Source organism: Halyomorpha halys, unplaced genomic scaffold (genome assembly GCF_000696795.3).
Source record: "Halyomorpha halys isolate HHAL.00 unplaced genomic scaffold, Hhal_1.1 Scaffold415.1, whole genome shotgun sequence".
Classification (NCBI taxonomy): domain Eukaryota; kingdom Metazoa; phylum Arthropoda; class Insecta; order Hemiptera; family Pentatomidae; genus Halyomorpha; species Halyomorpha halys.
The window spans coordinates 691,151-706,316 of NW_027106189.1; the positions used below are offsets into that span (position 1 = coordinate 691,151).

At 28.1% G+C, this 15,166-nt stretch overlaps 2 protein-coding genes across 2 annotated transcripts in view; one reads left to right on the top strand and one right to left on the bottom strand.

Moving 5' to 3' along the window:
• Flo2 (flotillin-2) overlaps positions 1–15,166 on the top strand; it is a 359,128-nt gene that overhangs the window by 316,141 nt on the left and 27,821 nt on the right. The gene's annotated exons all lie outside the window — the stretch shown is intronic.
• The window catches only part of LOC106682454 (glucose dehydrogenase [FAD, quinone]-like), a 109,255-nt gene that overhangs the window by 80,143 nt on the left and 13,946 nt on the right, over positions 1–15,166 (bottom strand). Inside the window, exon 8 of the mRNA XM_014423314.3 lies at positions 13,846–14,093. Within this exon, the coding sequence (XP_014278800.2) occupies positions 13,846–14,093 (248 nt within the window). The remainder of the gene's footprint in view (positions 1–13,845; positions 14,094–15,166) is intronic.

Below are 15,166 nucleotides of genomic sequence, written 5' to 3' on the forward strand. Positions count from 1 at the left end.
TAATATTAAGAAAATAAATAAAATTAAATTTAAAAGAAAAATATTCTGTAACAGTAAGTGACATTAATCGATGTAATAAATAAAGTTTGTTATATATATTGGTACATTTTTGTTTTGTTGAATCAAATATTTCTGGAATGTGGAAGCTATTATCATTTAGAAAAGTTGCCGAATGAAATGGTATATTTTGCCTATCAGTATATTTTTAACACGTTTATTCTTTACAAAGAATGATACAATAATTAATTAAAACAATAACACGTATCCAGTGCTATTTGGCCACTGCTAAAATACTGATAAAAAGATGCCAAGCCTGTTTGAATGTACAAGCTAATCACTTTGAACAATATTTAATATGAATAATGTTTGCATTTCATTAATAAAATATTTGAAACACGATTTTTTTACTATTCAATAGCGAACCAATTTCCCAATCAATTTAATGATTCTTCATCAGCCTCTGTCCTATGATATGATTGATATCGCAATATATTTTTTTTAATCATAATAAATCAAAATAAATTGTTTATCTCTTTGGCTCGATAGGGCGTCGGTAATAGAAGCCACCCGCCTTCAATTATTATTCGTATTTTCATTAGTGTATGTGTCATTTATCTTCTATTCCTCGATTACCACTTGCGAAACGGATTTCACAACCGGCCTAAACACCGCAATTTCTAAATGACTTGTAAATAATATTTATGCTTACAGCGATGAAAGTACTCATTAATAACTAATAAATTTCGCATATTGAGTTAATAGTCAATTATAATTTCTTTTCGTCTTGGCGCCTCTGTTAAAGGAAACCTATGTTCATTTTTTCACAATATTGAATAAATTAATTACAGGGTATTCAGAAAGGGTGAGAGCTATTTTAATGTTAAATAAAAAGAAGAAAAAGATCTCTAAGGAAAATATTTAAAAGAGATGCTCAGGGCAACGGTCATGAAGAAATAAAAACAGTTATCAACTATTTATGTTCTGCTGACGTTTCGACCCAAAATGTTGATCTTCATCGGGGCTGTTGGGTGGATACGTAAACAAAGACCTTCAACTCATCTCCACCTAACATTCCTGAAGAAGATCTACATTTGGGTCGAAACGTCAGCAGAAAATAAATAAATAGTTGATAACTATTTTTTCTTTCTTTTTGACCGCATCCTTGGCCAGTTCTTTCACATAAACTTACGGTTAATCATAAACATCCAAGAAAAATAATTCATTAGCAATGTAAACAAAAGTCATGTATTAAATATAATATTATCTAAATTTCATACAGAACAGTGAAAATTATTTGTTCTTCAAATTGCTATGAGACGCACAGCAACTGAGTTGGAGGGAAGGCGTTCTGACGCAGCTCTGATTTTGAAATTTTACTAGTGATGGAATCGTTCATTATAGTACAAGAGCCCAAGAGGAGAAAAAATGCAGTTATTTCACCCCAATTTTTGATTACTGTAATGAAAACTATGTTAATTAATTGTAAAAATTGATGAGTCTGCCAAGTATAGGTAGGGGGAATAAAAAATGGCGGCTGTTTCAAAGCGATAAAAAAAACTAATTTTTCATTCGGAGCTCTATATCTTTAAAAGTAGGAATAACACAAGAAAACGTCATTTAAAGAAGTGTAAATTTGCTAAAATATGAGCCCTAATAGAATTATTTACCTTAAATAGTTTTAAAGATATTGCTTTTTAAAAAAAAACATTTAATAAAATTTGAGTGTTGGCAGACATATGTGCGACTTATGGATCTAGAGATATATTTTTCAAAAATATAAACTTTTATACGAACAACTAGAAATTAACATTTTTTTGAATTTATTTTGTCAAATATCATAAAAACTACTACTCCTACAAAGATAAATATAATTATCTATTTTCTAATAAATTTACCTAGCTTTAATTTGAGCGCTGGCAGACATCTGTACGCACAATGGTTTCTGAAATCAAGTTTTTCATAAATCAAATTTATTGTCCGAACAACTATAAATCAATTTATTTTAGCAAATATCATGAAAACTACTATTCCTACGAAGGTAAAGGTCATAAACTTCTATGTAGTCCATTAAACTAGCTTTAATTTGAGTGCTAATAGATATCTGTTCGTCACATAGTTCCTGAGATATAGATTTTTCAAAATAAATTAACTAACTACTAATCTTTCAGTAGATTTTTAAGAAATTTTGATTTTTAAAAAGCTATATCCGAGAACTATTGGACTTAAATAGCTCTTTTAGGGCAAATATTTCAGCAAATTTACTCTTCTTTAAATAATGTTCTCTTAGATTTTCTAGTGTTGTTGGTAGTTTTTAAGATAGAGCTCCGAATGAAAAAATAATGTTTTTTTAAGGTTTTGAAACAGCCGCCATTTTTTATTCCCCCTACCTATACTTGGCAGACTCATCGGTTTTGACTAGTAATCATACCTAGTTTTCATTAAAGTAATCAATAATTGGGGTGAGATAACTGCCTTTTTTTCTTCCTGGCTCTTGCACTATTATGATTTATGATATTTTTTAATGGCCAACAGGGCATTTTTGGTGCCCAAAAATGGAAAAAAAGTGACTAAATATCCGAAAACCGGGCTAGGTCAGTTATGTTATGATATATAGGATTATAGATCACCCATAGAAATATGATATAGTTTTATATAATCAGATATGTTTATATTGTTTATTACTTAAAATTTTCTGGTATAAATAATCCTCCGTCGAAGGGGCCGCTTCATTTATTGATCAGTATGTTAGCTTACGTTTTCATCATTATTTGTATCACAACGTATGTTATTCGTGTAAATCTTATTAATAAATCGGTTCAATTTTAGTACATGTACCGCCAAATCACCCTACATATTTCCTAATTACCCGTTCCTACCTCTCTGATAGAACCTTTAAAGTAAATCATAATTCTGATAACACTGGTGTTGTCTCTAAACAATGACCCTACTACTGCATCACAAACTCTACACACATAACATGAAAAATGGCTTCACAACTGGAGAATCAAAATCAATCCTAACAAATCCCAGTAGTTCACTCCCATCGTAAACTTCTAATCTCCTGCCCTACATTACCTTATTTTTTTAATGTAGAACAGATTCCTTCATACTTAAGACTCCAAAGAAGATACTTGGAATCCTCATGTTAGACTGTAACGACAAGAAACTGCATTTAGATTCCGATTACAACAATACCTACTTAACAAACGCTCTAAACTTCACATTTCCTACAATGAACTCTTATATACTATGATATTCAGAACAATCTGGACGTACGGAATCAAGCTTTGGGGCTCCACCAAACAATCAAATTCCTCCCATGTACAGACCTTACGATTCAAAATCCTCCTTAAAATCCATGATCCTTATTACGTCACAAATAAACTCATCAAAAACCTTCACATCCCATTAGTTGCAAATTTGTCCCGAAATAAATATACTTCCTTTCATTCCAAAATTAGCCCCCTGAACTCATTAATACTTAATCTCTCATCCTTAACAACCCTGATAATCCTCTGAGACGTATAAAAAGAACATGGCTACGTGATCTTCTAATTTAAAACAACTATTGAAATACCACCAATGGGTCTTACTGAAACATTTATCATATTGTATTTTTTTTTGCAGTTCTAAATTTCAATAAAATTCCCTATTTAATCGATTTAGCCCGAACCAGATATCAATCCTTCCATTATAAACTCCCAAACCCCCTAGTTTCTAACCTTGCATCCTCTTCCATTCCTGACAATCCTCCGAGGCGCCTGAAAAGAAGATGACCACGAGACCTGCTAATATAAAATGTCATGGGTAGTTTCTCTACACGCCTGTAATACTCCACTATGATCAAATTTACTGAATGTATTATATAATATACAGTTGGAAATTTCAATAAAGATATTTTTAAAAAATCAATAAAAAAAAAAACGGTTCATTATTTATAGAATTTAATTGTCTTTACTCTTGCCTTCCACCCCAATATCTAGCAAGTATCTAAGTAATTCAAAGTACTGACGAAATCATCTACCATCTTGCCTCATATTGCAACAGGCAAAGTAAATTTATAAGATATTATATACAGTATAGAGAGAGAAACAAAAGGCTTAATTAAATGTATAGATTAAATATATATAAAATCGTTGAATAAGAGTAAAAATCATGAAACATGGGAGAGGTAGTGATATAATAAACAAAGAGAAAATCAGAAAAGGATAAATAAAAATAGTAGGTAGTAAATCTATGACAATAATATGTGTCGACAATATTTAAGATATGGAGTAAGAATTTTACAGGTATATAGATTGTACATTGGAGATGATTAGTGATAAAATAGAAAGAATGTGATAAAATATACAAAAAATAAAATGTAAATATTATAAGATCAAATTGAAAAGAATTTTATGAAATGTTTTATAAAAACAAAAATGACAATAGTAAACAAAATGGGTGTCGACAATATTAAAGACATTGAGCAAGAGTGGGGAGACAGAGGCCAGAGGCTTGTTAAATATTGCTTTTACATAATTTATGCCTGGACATTATATAATGTGGATTATGAACATTTGATAACATTAATCCGTAAGGATCCTAAAATGTTTTTTCTGAACGACCAAGAACTTGCACCACTTCAGCGCGGCTTCTTAACCACAAAGCTCCCTGAAATGTCATTACGTCCTCCGAAGATGGGATGAAAAGAGATATTATGCGGTAAAAAAAAAATGTCAAGGTAAGTAAAAGCACTGAAGAGTTCACAATTTCCATAATGAATTTATTTAAAAACAAACCACGCTTTCATGTCGAAATCTTATCGTAACATATACCGTATTTGATTGTTTTATTATTGCTATCTAATTGTTTTCTGTTCTAAATGTTTAAATTTTGAAATTTGGATGTTGTATATATTAAAAGTTGTTTTATTGTATAAATAACAATTTATATATAATAACAAATTATCAAAATACTAATGTAAAGAAAAACCAAAACATTTAAAAATTTCATCCCGTGTATATTATTTGATTTTTTTTTTCACTTTTCGTGGCACTACAACCTGTTGTTGAAGTCCGGGTTTCCACTTGCAACTTCCGCCAATAGTCGCGGTTCTGTGCTGCCACAATTAAGTTTCGCACGCCTAGAATCTAAGAATTCCTATCCGTATATCCGGTTTTTCAGCCTCGAATATAGACTGATTTAAATGTTTGGATATTGGAATCTATTTTTCATTCGCAATTACTAGAACGGTTTTGTTAATATTGTTTTCAGAATCTTAAGACAATTGTTTTTGTTTGATTTCAAGCACAGAAGGGCCCCATTTATCCATCCAACTCTAGACCGAAAAATCATCGCTTAATTGTAGAAAATAAAAACACTCCAATATTAATTTGACAATTAGTTTTTATGTAATAGTTAGAAATTAGAATGCAGTACAAAACTTAATATATAGGTGATAGGTACATTTATTTATGAAGTTAAATTTATTGGACATATTTAACAAAAAACAATTTTTTAAATACACGATTTAATTTAAGAGTTAAAAGCTATCTTTAATCGTTCAATACTAGTAACAATGTCAGTTAATTAATTAATTTTTTTTTACAGAATATTGTGTTTTTTTATTAATTAAATTTCATATGACCGCCGGTTTAGCGGGTTCTATTGTACTTCTAAAAATATTTTCTTTTTCAAAATTTCCATCTTCATTCAAAAACAGTAAAAAAAAAAAATAAATGTAGAAACTAAAAATAATATAAACTCCACTGATTTTTCCGGATGAATCTAAGTATTTAATACGAGTAATAATGTCAGTTATTTTATTTATTTATTTTTTTTTTACAGAATGTAATGTTTTTTTATTAATTTATTTTCATATGACCGCCTTTTAGTATTGCTAAAAATATTTTAATTTTGGAAATTTTCATCTTCATTCAAAAACGGAAAAAAAAAACATCAATGTAGAAATTAAAATTCATATAAACTCCACTGATTTTTCCAGTTGAGTTTAAGCATTTAATACTTATAATAATTTCTATTATTTTTTTACAGGACATAATGTTTTTTTTTATTAATTTATTTTCATATGGCCGCAGGTTTAGCGGTTTCTATTGTATTTCTAAAAATATTTTCAATTTGGAAATTTCCATCTTCATTAAAAAACAGAAAAAATAAAATAAACGTAGAAACTAAAAATCATATAAAAAATCCTCTGATTTTTCCCGATTAATTTGATTTTACCTATCCCTAGTGGTTTTGGGGGTAAACCACAAAAACCGAGAGCTGCTTGAATAATTAACCAGCACAACTAACAAAGAAAATTGCAACTTATAAGATAATAATAATAAACGTAAATGATAATAAGCTGTAAAACCAGTATTATAGAAATATCTTTAAATTTTATTTACAATATTTTTATGGGAAAATAATACAACCTGTTCTTCTCAAGGGAAATGGATATATATATAGTATGTATATAAGCCAAATTTACTTTACCTATCTGTTCACCATTTACCTACCTTTTTACTATATTTGTTACTATTTCTAATAAGTATTATTCTACTATTTATTACTTTAATTCTATATTTACAATTGTATTACACATGGCTATTTTATTATTATTACACATTCATTAGTTTCTTATTCATCTATACTTATATTTCCTTAACATCTTCGGATGTCAAAATTCATAATATTAATTCTAATTTTTGTCACTTCTCACATTGTTTGTATCTTATTTTCATTTACCCCTGACAAAGCCTTACAAACTGGGGTGAAACGATGGTTTAAATTAAAGTTTTTTTTCACTATTATGTACCTTCATTGACCACTATCCGGACTATCATTATAATGATGTATTATATTAGTTGACCGTAGATTAATAAGATGAGAAGATGGTCAGGGTGCAGTCAGCAAATAAACATAAACTTATTAATTTGTGATATTTCGACCTGAATTTCAGATCTTCATTGACTGAATGAGAATCTCTGCCTGATTATCCCTGATGACACAATTTTTTAAATACACGATTTAATTTAAGAGTAAAAGCTATCTTTAATCATTTAATACTAGTAACAATGTCAGTTAATTAATTAATTTTTTTTTACAGAATATTATGTTCTTTTTTTAATTAAATTTCATATGACCGCCTGTTTCTATAGTATTTCTAAAAAATATTTTCATTTTGGAAATTTCTATCCTCAATCAAAACCAGAAATAAAAAATAAATGTAGAAACTAAAAATCATATAAACTCCACTGATTTTTCCGAATGAATTTAAGCATTTAATACTAGTAACAATGTCAGTTAATTAATTTTTTTTTTTCAGAATATCGTGTTTTTTTATTAATTTATTTTCATTTTACCGCCGGTTTAGTGGGTTCTATTGTATTTCTAACTGATCATCCCTGATGACCTGAAATTCAGGTCGAAATATCACAAATTAATAAGTTTTTATTTATTTGCGGACCGCACCTCCGACCATCTCCTCATATAATTTATTATTACTTTCTTGAGTCTGGTTATTGTTTTTTAAGTAAAATAAATTCCATTCAATTTTAGTCTCGAAACAATTTATATTTCTTTAAGTTCGACGTTTCGGCCAATTCGGCGCATCCTCGGGAACAATATTAAAATACAATTTTAGAACCATATCAACTTTAAAAAACTATGCAGGCTATTCAGACCGGGTCATTAGTTTCAGTCTACAATTACCCTATTTTGTCAATCCTCCATAGTAAATTAAAACTATTTAATAGTGAAAATTAACTGTGATTAAAAGTTTTAATTTTCACTATTCAATAGTTTTAATTTACTATGGAGGATTGACAAAATTGGATAATTGGGGACTGAAATTAATGACCTGGGCAAAATAACCTGCATAAAGCTTTTAAAAATTGATGTGATTCTAATATTGTATTTAAGATTATTCTTGAGGTAGGCCGAATAGTCGGACATATAAAGAAATATAAATTGTTTTAAGACTAAAATTTATTTTATTTAAACAACTATTGCCCCTCACACTTATATGTAACTGCCCATCGAACCGCAGCCTTTGGTAGATCTTTCCTCATCCGTTCCTCTTTCCAATGGAATTCTATTCCCTCCTTTATTCGTAGTTCTAATACCCTTCCAATCTTCAAATCCCGTATCTTCGACTACCTTCTGTCTACCCAATTCCGGAAGAATAACAATTGAATGTTTCAAAAAAGCTTTGTATATTTTCTGTTTTTTATGTCTTAGATCTTCGCTTATAATTGTAAATATGTACACTAGCAGAAATTATATCTTTTCATTTATTACTTTTTAGTTAAATTGTATTTGATTTTTATCATTTTTTGTTGTTTTATTTGTTTTATCATTACTTTATATATTCTGTTAATTATGGTTGTTTAATTGTATTATTTTATTTTATGACATCTTGTAATTTCCTCTCTATTTTGTAATTTACTCCAAGTAAACTAATTTTGACGCCTGTAAATTATTCTAAAGGGATCAATCCCAGAATAAATAAAGATTATTATTATTATTATTTGTTATTTTATGGTCACTTTATTTACCTGAAATAAATTGTATTTTTAGTTATATTTTAATTAGTATTATTTTATTATATTTGTATTCTTGAAATTTATTCCAAGTTGTCTTTTTTTCATTTTTTCTTTTACTTCTTAATTTTTTTTTTAAATTTTTACTATATGTATATTTTTTGTTATTAATAAAATCCACTCTGTGTATGTGTACATAAATATTTATATGTCTATAATATATAAATATTTACTGATCACAATATTACAACTTACTGAGGGTTAAAACGTAGTTTGAATGCGCATATTTGACCTGTGTTTTAACTATGACTGCACGTTCCCTTCTCTAGATAACTTTCTTGAAAGCGAAGACTCAATTATCTATTTTTTAGTAGAAAGAAAGGGTAATAATTCTGACCACAACGCTTTTACTTTTTCATTCACCAGCAACTTACCAGGCTTTCATTTTAAGTATTGGTTGATTGTAGCGTTAACGTTAGACTTAACAGAATAATTATTTTCCTTACTATATATTCTATTTATACTTAAGCGAAAATAAAAATATCTGAACGATCAAATTTAAAACACAACATAACTTGTATAATTTTAAAACATTCGTTTGTCGTTGGCGCAAAAATTGAGTCAATTCCACAGCGTCTTAAAAGCATTTTAAGTCCCAAAGTAGTTGTAGTACTTACTAAGTATTCATCAAAGTTTTACTATCAATTTATTATATTAAATTGTAAAAATAATTTTACGAATACTTTTGATTATGTTATTGGTTGGTTATTTTGAATTATTATTTATAATCCAATTATATATGGTTTATATTATTAAAAATACATTATTTATATTAAATGATTAATGTTCTGTTAAATGAATTTATTTTTCTAAATTACCCAGGGTAAAATATTGCATAAAGTAGAATATGTATATAAATATTGCTATTTTTTATTTAATTTAATTTATTCTAATTTATAAAATATACTAATAGTGGATATACTAATAGTTATGAAATAGTTTTCGAGATATAGCTTTTTAAAAAGCAACATTTCATAAGAATGTTGTATGGGACGTACTGAAAGATCAGTAGTTAGTGAATTTATATTGAAAAAATTATATCTCAAAAACCATTTGACGTACAGGTGTCTATTAGCACTCAAATTAAAGCTAGTTTAATGAGCTATGAAGTAGCTTATTATGTTTATCTTCGTAGGAGTAATAGTTTACATGAAATTTGCTACAATAAATTTGATTTATAGTTGTTCGGCCAAATTTTCATTTGCCAAATTTATATTCATATGTGAATATCATAAAAACTACTACCCATACGAAGAAAAGTGTCATTAACTACTTTATAGTATTTATTTTGAGTGTTGGCAGACATATGTGCATTTGCATGGATCTAGAGATATATTTTTTCAAAAATCCAACATTTTATAGGAACAACTAATAATTAGCATTTTGTGAGTTTATTTTGTTAAATATCATAAAAACTACTCCTACAAAGATAAACATTATTAACTATTTTGTAGTAAATTTAACTAGCTTTAATTTGAGCGCTGGCAGATATTTTTACGTCCAATGGTTTCTGAAATGAAGTTTTTCATAAATCAAACTTATTGTCCGAACAACTATAAATCAATTTATTTTAGCAAATATTATTAAAACTACTATTCCTCTGAAGGTAAAGGTCATAGACTTTTTTATAGTCCATTCAACTAGCTTTAATTTGAGTGCTAATAGACATCTGTACGTCACATAGTTTCTGAGAGATGGATTTCTCTAAATAAATTAACTAACCACTAATCTTTCAGTAGATTTTTAAGAAATTTTGCTTTTTAAAAAGCTATATATTTAGGGCTAATATTTCAGCAAATTTATTCTTCTGTAAATAATGTCCTCTTAGATTTTCTAGTGTTGTTGGTAGTTTTTAAGATATAGATCTCCGAATAAAAAATTAATGTTTTTTTAAGGTTTTGAAACAGCCACCATTTTTTTTCCCCTACCTATACTTGGCAGACTCGTCAATTTTGACTAGTAATTATACCTAGTTTTCATTAAAGTAATCAACCATTGGGGTGAGATAACTGGCTTTTTTTCTTCCCGGCTCTTGTACTAATAGAAAATGCATTATTAGAGCTTGACAAAGTTCAACTAATACTTGAAAATTGGGATGGATGGGGGATAGAATTAAATAAGGCTAACTGAATAACATGTTTTGATTCTTATAACATAAATTTATGATTAGGTTTTTTAATAATTCTTATATATTTCTTTTTGTATAACTTATATATTTAAATTTTATCTATATCTTACATGTATGTACTACATCATAAAAGTAAAAAATGACTAATAAACTATGGATTTTCCATAAAGCTAGTGATATTTACAATTATTCTTGTTTTTTTTTATCAATTTTATGTTTGCATGTTCACAAGAACATGTCCCCATGCATTTAAATAAAAATATTCATTTATTATCAATAATGAATAAATCGCAATCTTAATTGACAGTTTAAATTAATTTAATAGTTCTTACATGATAGCGACAATCACACTAAAATATCCCTCGTGACAAATTTGATTTGATACATTGATTTTAGTGCAGATAGAATAGGACATATAAACAAAAAACAATTGGTCCATCAAGAATCAAAATATTTCATAAAAAATCCTATGTTGGAAGAATGATTCTTAGGTTGAAGGAGACAAATTTGAGTGTTTTAATAAATGTGTTAGTTTTGGTACTTCAAGCTAGAGGTGATTCTTGAGTATTTTTAACGCTAAATCTAAAGTGGACGAACGACGAAACAATCACTGTAAAATAATTTATCCTTCATTGTTAGAAATTTAAAAATTTAGAATGTGTGAATTCATAAAATTCACATGTTTCTATTATCAATTATAACTTTTTCAGTGTTTCGCTATAACTAGAAAACTAAGGATTTTCTAAACATAAAATTAAAGTAGAATAGAAAATTTCCATTCCACTGGAAGTGATGATAAATCCGAATTTCAGGTTAGCCGTCGGCGTCACAATGAAAATGAAAAGTTTTTTTTCTAGCTTTTGTTTATAACTCGAAAAATAAATTTTTCTGAATATAAACATTAAATACAAAATTTAAGTGGACCAAATGAAAATATATTTTTTTCACCTTAGACCCACCTACGACTTAAACGCGCAAGAAAGGTTACTTTTCGGTTTTCTGTACTAAAACTCCCTTCTTAGTGACTTGACATTTTTAAAATAATTTTAGGCATATGGTTTAGTATACGTTTATACTGGGGTACAATTAGACACTTAAAAGTTTTTTGTTTTTTTTTTTTGTTTTTTTTTAAACAGAGAACCGAAAAGAGGTCTTTCTAAAGCGCTCTCTAGTCAGGTTAAAGATCATTAGACAACGAAATATAATATGTGTATTTTGTATGAAATTTTGCCTTCTTTCATTTCTTAGTAAATATTTATTTTCGGAAGATCCTTCATTTACCACTTAAAAAAATATAATCAATAATAACAATATTAATATGAGAATTTTCGTGTATAATAATGTATAACGTATTATAGGGTTATTTTTCCGTCGTAATATATCTTACATTAGTTTCAGCGTATGAAAACACTCAAGAAACATTTTTTCATCATAGGAATTTTTTTAACTTTTGATTCTTCAATTTCATAAAAAAAAAAAAAAAAAAAAAAAAAAACTATTCTTTTTTCATTTTTAAAAAGTTTTTACAAAGTATCATCAAATAACCAATTTTTTCTTATTTTTTTTAAACGTTTTTGTACTTCATTACCTGTTGGTATTCTCAGGCAGTGTATTTGTTCAATAACCGCAAACCTTTCCCGTTTTTATACTTATTAATTATATTTTTTACAGCAGTAATATTTAACACTGTCATGTAACATAACTGAATTTTTAAATTACTGTAATTTTATGACCTGCATAAATTCTACGTTTTCAAACTTCGTACTCTTTGTAAAAGTATCTTATAAGGCAGAAAAAAAAAATATTATTCTAATGTATTATTCTTATGCTTATACAAAAGCATAAGCCTTGAGTTTGTTCTAAAGCATTGTTCTTGTTTACAATTCTAGCCTTTTAGTATTTTAGTCTTAATTTGTAGGGTTTCACTTAATTAAGGGGCTCAAATATTTGGTTTAACTTTATGCAAAGACCAGCCACACTGTTAAGTAGGAGCGGAAAATTGAACTCATGATATTTTCGTTCCTAAATTCATATTGTAATATAATTTCCCTTTTTTTTTTTGTTAGTTATGTTGTATTTAATATTTTTCCTTCATTAAAATCTAATTTTGCTTTTTTAGATTTTAATGAATAGCAAGAAATTATGTTCGCCTTGGATTCGAATTGCTTAAAAAAAAAAAAAATAAATAAATTGGAGTACTTTTCATTTTTGCGAGTTTATGTTTACTTTATCTTTCACATTTTGGTTAGCGATTGAATTTTGAAAACTAATTTTTCCCTCTTTATTACATTTTTCCATGATTAGCTTGTTATCCTTATTTTACATAATTTAGAATTAAATAATATTTATGAACATAAAAAGATTATCCAGGAGATTTTCTTAGTAAATAACAATTATGAAATAGTTGTATTTATTAAATACCGATGTTTCGACACTCGATGTAGCGCTTCACCTGTCCTTTTAGTTTTGGGTTCGATATCTAAATTGACTACTTGCTTTGAATATACTTGAGCCTATTTATATTTCCAATCCAAAATATTAACAGGCATGATTAATTATCAAAATATTAACTCACAGCATTAAGTAAATATTTATCACTATTTTTAATTGTTTTTTCTGATCATCACTCGGACCAACTAATTCTTGATTATCGCTCACCGACTTAAACAGCATAAAAAGTCATAACTCCCTGTTTTTTAAAAAACATAGTAAAATTGTTCGCTTCTTAATGAACTAATTAAACCAACTAGGCGCCGTGCTAAAAATGAACTGAAGTTTTTAAAAAGATATTTAGAAGTCCCTATTGTCATCTATAGGTCTTATCAACAAAAGTTTGAGTTGTAACTCAATCAAAGTCACTGAGCGGTATGATAACAAAATTATGTTCGCACGGTACAGCCCACTTGTTTGAGATCAGGCTTGAACCTCATTTTTTATTTCTGAGCATTTGAAATATTTTTAAGTAGAACCCGAACTAGATTCATTAATTTTTTTATAAATAATCATGTACCGATTATTAGTTGTGTTATTATTTCAGCTCTAGAGTTCCACACATTCTTAACTTAGGCATATTTGTTTTACAATGAATTTGTTACCAAATGGTAAAATCCGGCCACTTATGGCCAGTACTGGGGGTAGTAGGTATGGAATAAACCCCAATCTTCCTTGATCATGTCCGCAGCCTTCTCTGCCACCATAATGGTCGGAGCGTTAGTGTTGCCTCGAGGAATTGTAGGCATTATGGACGCGTCCACCACGCGCAGACCGGCCACGCCGTAGACCCTTAGTCGGTTATCCACCACAGCTAGAGGGTCCGAAGGAGGTGCCATCTTGCAAGTGCCTACTGGATGGTAAATTGTCATCGTGTAGTGGCGAGCCTGAAACATCCATAGAAATCATCACTGACAAGTAGATTTATTAAAGGAGATTATACATACATATATATATATACATTTTTCCTCATTTTTGTAATTATAATTAACCTTTCTTTTTCTGAAAGCATTCCAGATTTTTTTAAGAACGACACTTTTCGCAATGATTTAATCACAAAGTAATGCATAATGTTCTATAAGATTACAAATTATTGATAAAATTCAACAAAAGGTGAGGCAATGGTTAATGAAGATTGGTTAATACCTAATGAGCGCGGGATGACTCCATTTTCGGAGATGATTAATTAGCCAATTGATTGCGCAACTATTGCCAAATGATAATTAGAAACTAATAAAAAGCTCATTACTACTTTCTTTTTTTTTATTCTTGAATTTATTGTTTGTTATAAAAATAATAATTGACGAATTGCAAAAAAAATTCCATAGTGCCAATTTCATTTTCTGCGACCTCTGGTATTAAGTATGTGTTGAAGAAAAAAGTCTTTCTTCTGAAATTCTTGATGATCTCCAAGAACGTCGCAACATAGGTTTGTGCACGGTTGTGAAAATATAAATATTTTAATGTAATTGGAAACTCATGTCGAAATTGTTGGAGAATTCAAAACCCTCCTCCTTGTGAACAAAGTTAAAGTCATTCTCAAATATACTCATTATGAATTTATCATGTTATATATTTTCGGTCAAGAAAATTATTTTGTTCAAACGTTCATATGTTATAAGTACTTTGTCCCTAAAAATAAAAATAGAAATAAAATATCATCACAAACATATTGGTGTCCCGAAAATCTGACGTACTTATAAAAGGTAATGCACTAATTATGTACAGCACTACTTTTCATTCAACAATCAATCGACCAGACTACACAGCAGGTTAAGGTTGTATTTTTCATTAATTTAAGACTACAAAAAAAAAGTTATATTTTGTTTAAAAATTAAAGTGATAAAAATAATTGGGTAATTAAAAAAATAAATTAATTATTTTGGAGTAATCATAACACATTTGAAACCCTGTTTTAACATTTTTGTTATTATAGTATTTCTTATAAATTATAAAAATC